Below are 10,084 nucleotides of genomic sequence, written 5' to 3'. Positions count from 1 at the left end.
GGAATAGGTTTCATCTAGCATCTTTCTTCTGTAGAACTTCTTATTTGTAATTCAGTACCTAGGTTCCATAAGGAACATGAAACCCTTAAATCAAAGGTTTGAAATCACGGAAAATGGTTGGTTGTCAGTGGCAGTCTTTTCAATTATAGCTGCTTCAAATTTGATAGACCTTGGATCTGTGTCCTTCCACCCTTGTCTTGCTTTTAGATAGCTGAGACACTGATGGCTGAGAAGGATCTTTCTTGCCCCTTTTTTCTTAGCTTCATTAGACTTCTGGATAGATGTGCTTCAGATGAGTCCACAAGTTTGTAGTGTTTTTACTTGTAGATGTTGATGCCCCCATGCTAAATTATTTTGTCACAGATATGACACTGTGGTAATTTCCATAGTAAATCATTAAAATACTGTTACACTGGTACTTTCTTCAAAGCCCTTTGACCTTTCAAAATAATTTATCCGCAAAATATTGCAGGTCAAACGTTCTTTAGCTGCAACCTAAAATGTGTGTAAGTTTTAATATTTACACTTTTGTTACCAAGCATGTATTAGCTAGCATTATGCAGTATACATTTTTACAGCATGTATTAATATTTGAGCAATACAGTTGTACTTAATTCATGTTAGTTTCTATTGCATTAACTAAAATGTGAACAGATAAAGAGAATTGAAACTAATGAATTCTTATTTGTCTCTTTCCACAGTAGACCTGATGGCACTGAAAGAGGAGAATGAAGTACTACATGAAATTGAAGAGACAGATCATGATTTCATTACTGGAGAAAAATCTTTTAAAACCTCACAGACTGAAAAGACTTCCTCACAAAGACGAGGTCAAAAGACACAAACGACAAGTTATTTTTCCTGCTTTCAGTGTGGAAAGAGTTTCAATCAACCTGAAGACCTTAAAGTCCACATGGGAATTCACAATGGAGAGAAACCATTCACAGCTTAAAATCAGAACTAAATTTAAGATATCATATGGCCAATAAAACACTGGAGACAAGCCATGCACATGTGATCAGTGTGGAAAGAGTTTTCCACGTAAAACACGCCTTACTTCCCACCTGAAAGTTCACTTAAAGAAGAGGTCTTTTACTTGTCGTCGATGTGGAATGATTTTCTATAGCAGGAGTGTGACAAGAGGTTTAGAAAAAGGGTCAATTTCAAAAATCACATGCGAATTCACTCTGGAGGAAGGCGATTTAATTGTGATCAGTGTAATAAAAAATTTGTTTTGTCATCACACTTAGAGATACACCTGAAAAGTCATGCAGATGTGAGACGCTATCAGTGTTCTTCATGTGGAAAGAGATTTAAATGGCTAAGCAACTTAAAATGGCACCAGAAAATACGGATCTGTGTAAAATTAAGGCTACGTCGGCAACAGTAGTCCTGTGTGTCCGAAAATCAGAGCAAAATATTAAAAAAGTGTTTGTCCTTGTGTGAAATGCCACAGTGTAAATTGAAGACTAGAAATAAAAGCAAATAAATTGTTTGAAATAATGAACATTGCAATGTAATATTTGATCTTTAGTGAGAGAATGTTATAAAACGGGGAGTTCTAGTCCTTGATTCTGATTGGTTGAGCCGCGTTCTAAGCTGTTGTAAATTACACTATAAACCAAAGTGTTTGAACACTTTGTTGGAAATGAAGAGGCAGATGAAATGGCAAGAAAAGCTGCAAATAGAAGTGAAGTGGAGTATATGTTATGTACGGGAGAGTTAAGTGTAAAAGTATAATACAACAAGGAACAATAACATTGTGGCATAAAGACTGAAATGAAGGACACAAATGCAGACATTATTCTGTTCAGCCAATAGATGAAAATTCTACTATTATTAGGTTAGGAAGGTTGTCTTCTAACTTGACTAAGGTTGGACCACTCTTTATACGTTGAACTCTGGGTAAGCAAGGATTGGTAAACATGTAGATGTGGACAAGAAGAAACTGTAAACCATGTAATAATGGAGTGTGTCATTCAACATGCAGAAAGACTGTGGATTTATGAATCGGCGAAAGTCATTATCCTTTTTTTTTGCACATGACTGTAAGGATTTAAATGTTGAGCGGAGTATAAAGATGACCTGAGGAGGGCAGTAATACACCGATGATGCTTCTAGGCTGCCACAAATTCTACAAGAAAAGAAGAAGGTTGCGTTGCGCTCCTGAGGCTGTTGTGTTCCGGCTGCAGAAAGGTTTGTGTTTGCAAACATTCAAGAGTTTAAATGGATACAAATTGTTTAGTCAACCTTATAGTTGCAGAAGCTTTAAAGTGCTTCAATTGTTATCGAATATAACGGTGTAATGCTTTATCTACCAACAATTAACTTTTTTCGTGAGTAAAGCGCATCCACACATAAGAAACGGAACGGGTATGTCTCATTTTGCTCCCAATATCATAAACAGTGTGTTATAAACAAAAATGAAGAACACTGACAAATACAGTTGTCACATTTGACGAAGCTGTCTTGTTTCAGAAAAGCAATAATAATTCCAAACATTACATTCCAAAGTAAGAAAGAAATTACAGCAATTACTCCTCAGTTTTATAATTGCGTCTTTCCAGCAGTCAAAACAGTGTATACGATAGTAGAACACAAACATGTATAATGACTTATAACCAACTACAAATGGTTTGTTTAATGTGTAATCTGTTAAATGTAATATACAGTCTATGGTGATGACTATAGGGGGCTGATTGAGACACACCCAGAAATTTAGTTTTTACTTATTTTTCTTTCTGTTATTTATTCTCATCTATTACATGACAGTATCCAGAGAAAAACTCTGATTATAAAGATGGCGTTTATTAAAGAGGAGACTGAAGACTTCAGGATTGCAGAAGTATTCAGTCTGAAACAAGAAGAGACTGAGGAACAAACAGGTAAACTTTGTCATTTGGTCTTTATTAAAATGTTGATCTCTACAAAAATGCTGTTTATTATTTACAGCTAAACGACATCACTGTCATTAACAGCAAATACACACACACACACACACACACACACACACACACACAGCTGCTATTAAAATGTATATATTTGGGCTGTTGTGCTAACATGTTTAATTAATTAGTTATAGACAAAAAAATAATAATATTGCGTAAAAAAAAAATTCATGCACTGCCCTGCCACAGATCTACATCATCTTAAATTCCATACAGTTGATTGTTGAAGAACACGATGCAGGACAACAACTTGCAGAGTCAAGTTATGTAGCCTATGCAGTATATGCCCCTAAAATTCAAGATATTTTTGTGAATGAATATTCCGTTTCATATTATTTAACAACATATAATTTAAATGCAGAGCTTGGGAATCCCAGGAGAGTACCTGCATAGGTGTACATTTAAATGCTCACAGCTAAACACTATCATAACTTGTTTAGGCTAACGTTAGCTAGCTAGAGATACTTCTCTTCAAGGATCATAATCATATTCTTGATAATCAGTAACTTCCCTCCATTGTCATGAACATATTTTTTAAATCTTGTAATATTTTAAAGCCTTTATTTTTCAGCTCTACAGCTGTGCAATAAAATTCACTTTAAAGATTCACTTTTCATTTATAAAGACCACATGGAAAAAAAAATGTCTCTTCAAGGAAAACGTCTTTTTTAAAGATGAAAATGAAATGAATTTACACACATAACCAAAAGATGGCAGCAGAGGATTAATCATTGGCTGCAGCTGCCATTTCAACTCCCTAGTTTTACAAGAAGTCTTTCTTGTCCATTTATTGTAAGATCATTAGTATAATAAATTGTTGGAATTTTACCGCACTGAAGTATATAGTATAGAAACAGCCTATAAGGGTGAATTATTTAAATACTTATATATATAGTTCACTACAAATTAAATAAGTTAAATATTAATGGTATAAGACTTAAATAATGCACTCAATATGAATCTATATGAATTTGAAATATTTTACACAATAACGACTTAACTACATCTTTAAAGCTTTCTCTTGAACTGTAAAAGCTATTAAATAGCCCATATTTAACCAACATAAACTTGTTACTGCTGTAGTTTTGTTACTCTTAATTTACTCTGAATCATTAAATGAACAGCTCTTTTTTTTTTGCCATCAGCTTCTCAGATGTTTGTCCAGTTACTACCGTCAATCATAACAATGACTAGAGCATATTTAGCCGATTTACTCGCATTTTTTTTTAAAACTCACGTTTGTCAATCTTGAAACGGTATACATGGACGTTTGGTCCTCTTAGACAAACAAAACTTTTCTTCGATTGTAAATGGTTTATATAGAGAAAACGAGCAAAGTACACTCCTATTACGGCACAGTATAGTTGACCGGAAATGACTGAGCTGGCTTGTCTAAACAAGGAAGTAATCCATGCATACGGTGATTTAAAAGTTGCGAGTATCTTTCTAGTAACCCTTCATAACCTTGATTGGGTTGGTCAGGTGTGTTTGTTGTCGATGAATGAAAGGCCAGTGTTTGCCTAAAGAGTTTTTTGTGGTCGTCCTTTCAGTTTTCCTACCAGCATAAGTATTAGCACTTGTTAACAAATTTTACGTTACTGACTCTGACTTTGTAAATTCCTGATGATTTTTTTCTGCAACTAACTGACAAATGAATATTTAGTTGACCAAGTCTCTTCTAATTGGCTGTTTAGTTGACCACTAGGGCTTAGTGAAGATTGTTGCTGTTTCCCATTAAACTGTGGCTAACTTTTATTTGTCTCTTTCCACAGTAGACCTGATGGCACTGAAAGAGGAGAATGAAGTACTACATGAAATGGAAGAGAAAGATCATCATTTCATAATTGGGAAGAAATCTTTTAAAAGCTCACAGACTGAAAAGACTTCCTCGCGAAAAAGAGTTCAAAAGGTTGAAACGACAAGTTATTTTTCCTGCTTTCAGTGTGGAAAGAGTTTCAATCAACCTGAAGACCTTAAAGCCCACATGAGAATTCACAATGGAGAGAAGCCTTTCACCTGCCAACAGTGTGAAAAAAGTTATGCTGAGAAAGGAAACCTTAATGTCCACATGAGAATTCACACTGGTGAGAAACCATACACATGCCCTCAATGTGGAAAGAGTTTCGCTCAAAGATCAGCTCTCACAAGCCACATGAGAACTCACTCCGGAGAGAAGCCTTTTACCTGCAAACTGTGTGGAAAAAGCTTTACATCAGGACTAAACTTAAGGTATCATATGAACATTCACACTGGAGACAAGCCGTTCACATGTGATCAGTGTGGAATGAGTTTCGCATGTGAACCACACCTTAATTCCCACCTGAAAGTTCACTCAAGTGACTGTCATCGATGTGGAATGATTTTCCCTAACAGGAAATGCCTTAACAGGCATGTAATAATTCATCCCGGAGAGAAGCCTTTCAAATGCCCGGAGTGTGAAAAAAGTTTCAGATTCAATAGATACCTTAAGACTCACATGAGAATGCACACTGGAGAAAAGCCTTTCATATGCCAGCAGTGTGGAAGGGGTTTTAGTCATAAATCTAGCCTGAAGACTCACATGAGAATTCACACTGGAGAGAAACCCTATCCGTGCCCTCAGTGTGGAATGAATTTTGCATATAAAGAATCCCTTGATTGCCACATGAGAACTCACACTGGAGAAAGCCCTTACAAATGTAAGTTGTGCAAGAAGAGCTTCTCGCATAAAGGAAATCTTAGGTATCACATGAGAACTCACACTGGAGAGAAACCTTTCAAATGTGATCAGTGTGGAAGGTGCTTCAAACATAAAAAAACTCTTAATAACCACGCAATGTTTCACTTAAAAGAGAATTGTTTTAAATGTCATCAGTGTGGACAGACTTTCACTAACAAAAATGACCTTAAGGAGCATGTAAAAACTCACATTGGAGAGAAACCTTTCATGTGCCATCACTGTGGAAGAGGTTTCACACTTAAAGGAAACCTCAAGACTCACATGATCATTCACACTGGAAAAAAGCCTTTCACATGTCTTCACTGTAAAAAGACATTCCGATTTAAAGGCAACCTCCAAACTCACATGCGACTTCACACTGGAGAGAAGCCCTATGTGTGTCTTCAGTGTGAAAAATGTTTTACGTACCAAAGAGACCTGAAACGTCACTTGCAAAGTCATTCTGGAAAGAAACTCCAGTGTTCTGAGTGTCACAAGAGGTTTAGAAAAAGGGTCAATTTCAAAAATCACATGCGCATTCACTCTGGAGGGAGGCGGTTTAATTGTGATCAGTGGAATAAAAAGTGTACTCTGCCATCACACTTAAAAATACACCTGAAAAGTCACGCAGATGCGAGACGCTATCAGTGTTCTTCGTGTGGAAAGAGATTTAAATGGCTCAGCAATTTAAAATGGCACCAGAAATTACGGATCTGTGTGAAATTAAGGCTACGTCAGCGTCAATAGCCTATGGATAACACGCCGACATATAGCGCAGTTGCTATTTGGATGTCCTGAGTTGGATTCCTGCCTTATGGACACCTGTTCCCCTTCCTGAAGAAAAATATGAAACTGCAAATAAAAGTACGGCTACGGTCACACAGCAGCTGAAAGTGGGCCAAATATGAACTTCTGACGTCCGAAACAAAATATTAAATAAATGTTTGTCCTGCTGTGAAATGCCACAATGTAAATTGAAGACTATAAATTAAAGAACATAAACTGATTGAAATAATGAACACTGCTCTGCATTCTTTGCTTGATCTTTAGTGGGAGAATGCACTGTTAAACATGTTGTCAATTACGATTGGAATATGGCTAATGCTAGAGCTCATCTAGTGACGTAAGGAAGCTGGTTCCAGCTACAAGTCTCATCTGAATGGCTGTCTCTCTGAAAGGCTTTAACCCATTCTGAGTGTCCCCCACATGCATTATCTCTGCCAATGTTGGACAACGGTTCATCTCTTATGCCTACACCAAACACTCCTTAGCACACCTTCCTCATCTGTGCATCTTTACATTTTTCTGTTTTTCTGTAGGAGACAAAAATGCCTTTTGCTGCTAGTCTCGCATAGCCAGACCTTCAATGATGCCAGAATTTTGATTTTTGGGTGAACGATTCCTTATTTAAAGACCTTAATAGTAACACATGTTGCTAGCAGCACATATATTGCCTTGCTTTTGTCTGTTTATGAGATGGATTTGTAGAAGATCTGCTTCATAATTATGATGGAATTGAAATTCCTTTGAGTGAAGCAAAAGCAAAAGAATCTGAGAATTAGAAGTCATCTAGGAAACTGCATAATATGATTATACCTGTTATTTACCCCAAAGTCTTTTTGTAAGTGTCTCAATAAACATTACATGTACATTTATATAAAATGGTAAGAGCACTGCTCTCCGTTCCCTGGATTGCTTTTCACCCTTTAAGATGTAAAGAAAACCTTAATCACCACATGAGAATTCACTTAAGACGAAACTGTTGCGAATGTTATCAATGTGGGATGAGTTTCACGGACAGCAATCATCTTAAGAACCATGTAATATCTCACACTGGACAGAAGCCTTTCATGTGCCATCACTGTGGAAAGAATTTCACAAACAAAGCAAACCTTGAAATTCACATAAGAGTTCACACTGGAGAGAAACCTTTCACCTGCCCTCAGTGTGGTAAGAGTTTCTCAGTCAAGGGAAACCTTGAGGTTCACTTAAGAGTTCACACTGGAGAGCAGCCTTTCATGTCTTCAGTGTAAAGAGAGTTTCACATATCAAAGAGAGCCAAACAACATTTGGAAACTCATTCTGGAGTATATGGCATTGGTATATACTAAATTAAATGTGATTTTTAAATAAATTGATTTTGACCTTGATTGTGTAGCAGTGTTGCTTTATTTTAAACTTGAAAGAGTAGGGAAATATCTTAAAGCAAGAACTGCCAGATCTGGCTCAGATCTTTGATCAGAGACTAAATGAGTCTCATTCACTAATAACTGCATAAATTATCCGTATTTATACACATATTTAAACTTCATTTGCATAAAACGTACCCAGACCATCCCCATAAAAGGGCTTTCTGCACAACCATTTCTTTACAGCCTTTTGTTACTCTAGAGTTCACGCAACACCATATGACACTCTTTACAGACACGATCGAAAGTTTACATACACCTTGCAGAATCTGCAAAATGTTAACTATTTTACCAAAGTAAGAGGGATCATACAAAACAAAGAATGTTATTTTTTTATTTAGTACTGACTAGAATAAGATATTTCACATAAAATATGTTTACATATAGTCCATGAGAGAAAATAGTTGAATTTATAAAAAATTTTAGCCGGACTGTTTGAGCAGTTAAAAGACCAGCTTCAGAAAAACGTGAAAACACGAGATTGGGTGTAGGGTTAAAAGCTTTGACAAATATTGGGGAGCGAGCCTTATAAGAATTTTAAAATCAATACTAAAACTGACAGGGGCCAGTGCAATTTTTCCAAGATAGGTTTAATGTGCTCCCTTGCACTGGTCCTTGTCAGAATTCTAGCAGCTGAATGTTGTACCAATTGTAATTTCCTAAGGGTCGAACATGAAGATCAAATGTTAAGTTGGCATCGAATATCACCCCCATTTTTTTTTGTTTAGTTTGAAATTGTAAAGCAGAGCCATCCACATTTAAGGTTACAGACTAAGCTTAAGCAGCTGGTGAGGAGAACCATCAAGCATCACTTCAGTCTTGTCACTGTTTAAACAGAGACATTTTTAGACATCCAGTTTTTAATCTCAGTAAAACACTGAGAAAGAAAAGACAGCCATTTTGACATCAGGTTTTGAATTTATGTAGATCTGAGTATCATCTGCATAAAACAAACTGTTTACGATCAGAAACGTTAGACTTAAACCACTTCAATGCAGAATCAGAAACTCCAAAGACGGGTGATTAGAGTGATCTAAAAGGCGGCACTATAATCAAGAAGAATCAATATAGATAGACAGCCAGAATCAGAAGCCTTTAACAAGTCATTAGTGACCTTAACTAATGCTGTGGAGTTTATGGAATCCAGATTGAAGGATTGAAGTAAGGGCTTTGTTTAGTCATGTCGGCGCAATCATGTTGGCTGGGGGCAAAGATCTGCATATGCAACTCCTTGTTAGTTTAGTGTACAGTATCTCTAGCACGCAGAAAAAAAAAATTGGTTTGATTCCACAACGTGGAGACCTAGTCCTTTGCTGCTGCCGAACGACTCATCCAAACATTTTCGGTGCAGCCAGAGGTCACAGAAGGAGTTCTGCTTCGACGTCAGCCAGAGCCAAAGAAAATGCGTTGGCCGGGAATCGAACCCGGGTCAACTGCTTGGAAGGCAGCTATGCTAACCACTATACCACCAACGCAGACATTGGTTGTCGGCTTGCACAGTCAGAAAAGAATGTTTGAAGCACACAAGTCACCAATGGAGCCAAATGAGCTGAAGTGATCTTTGTTTGGGCCTTTCCCGGGTTTGGACCCCGTCATGTACATAGGAGCGCTGTCCTTTCATGCTGGCTAAAGAGTTTGAAGTTGTGATGCAGGAAGCGCAAAGGCTGCAAACACAGACCATGACAAGGCGCGCTTCGCTCCACTGCACGTTGACAGATGGCCAAATTCATTCTGTTCTTGAGCCCCCCAAAATACTGGTCACTTGCAAAGGTTCCCCTCCACGGCAATCTTTAATAAAAGGCAAAAGATTTACGTGGTGATGAAGAGAAACTCAAGCTGTGTCTCCACCCCCTTGGGCCTGTGCGCTCTCTGTGGTAAACCTTTCTGTGGTAAACCACTACGCTCACCAAGAGTGGATTCCAGTGCTTCTTGCATCACAACTTCAATTTTTTAGCCAGCATGAAAATACAATGCTCTCTAGTACATGAACACTTTGTAAGGGTGGCTTCCAATAGTGGTTCAGGCTGTAGGACTGCCGAAGGACTAAAGAAATGTTATCAGCATGATGGTATAAATCTGTACATTTCTAGTCTAATACCACCCACTGCCACTTATACCAACGACGGAAATAAGCGCAGTTATAATAGCTAAATATGTGGGAGAGCGTTGCTATTAAACTAGAAATGTACAGATTTATACCATCATGCTGATAACATTTCTTTAGTCCTTCGGCAGTCCTACAGCCTGAA

The 10,084-nt window shown here is 37.3% G+C and overlaps 1 protein-coding gene and 2 non-coding genes across 3 annotated transcripts; 1 reads left to right on the top strand and 2 right to left on the bottom strand.

Annotated features, from left to right (window-relative positions):
- The first annotated feature begins 1,664 nt into the window (after positions 1-1,664).
- LOC141316496 (uncharacterized) lies at positions 1,665-7,796 on the top strand. Its single transcript, XM_073832777.1, has 3 exons — positions 1,665-2,196; positions 2,773-2,885; positions 4,721-7,796. Exons 2-3 carry the CDS (start codon positions 2,801-2,803, stop codon positions 6,391-6,393), a joined length of 1,758 nt encoding a protein of 585 aa, XP_073688878.1. The 5' UTR covers positions 1,665-2,196; positions 2,773-2,800; the 3' UTR covers positions 6,394-7,796.
- A 1,442-nt stretch (positions 7,797-9,238) lies between these two features.
- Positions 9,239-9,310, bottom strand: trnag-ucc (transfer RNA glycine (anticodon UCC)). Its single transcript has one exon. It is a non-coding gene; the product is annotated as a tRNA-Gly (tRNA).
- Positions 9,311-9,558: 248 nt separating this feature from the next.
- On the bottom strand, positions 9,559-9,673 carry LOC141316502 (U5 spliceosomal RNA). The gene has a single exon (XR_012351406.1). It is a non-coding gene; the product is annotated as a U5 spliceosomal RNA (small nuclear RNA).
- Between the last annotated feature and the right edge of the window lie 411 nt (positions 9,674-10,084).

This window comes from Garra rufa, unplaced genomic scaffold, assembly GCF_049309525.1.
Source record: "Garra rufa unplaced genomic scaffold, GarRuf1.0 hap1_unplaced_093, whole genome shotgun sequence".
Taxonomy (NCBI): Eukaryota; Metazoa; Chordata; class Actinopteri; order Cypriniformes; family Cyprinidae; genus Garra; species Garra rufa.
This window is presented reverse-complemented; position numbering and strand designations above follow the sequence as displayed.

Coding starts and splice junctions, on each gene's coding strand:
- LOC141316496 (XM_073832777.1), top strand. CDS start 2,801: ATGGCGTTTATTAAAGAGGAGACTGAAGACTTCAGGATTGCAGAAGTA. Junction 2,886..4,720: donor AGAGACTGAGGAACAAACAG/GTAAACTTTGTC, acceptor CTCTTTCCACAG/TAGACCTGATGGCACTGAAA.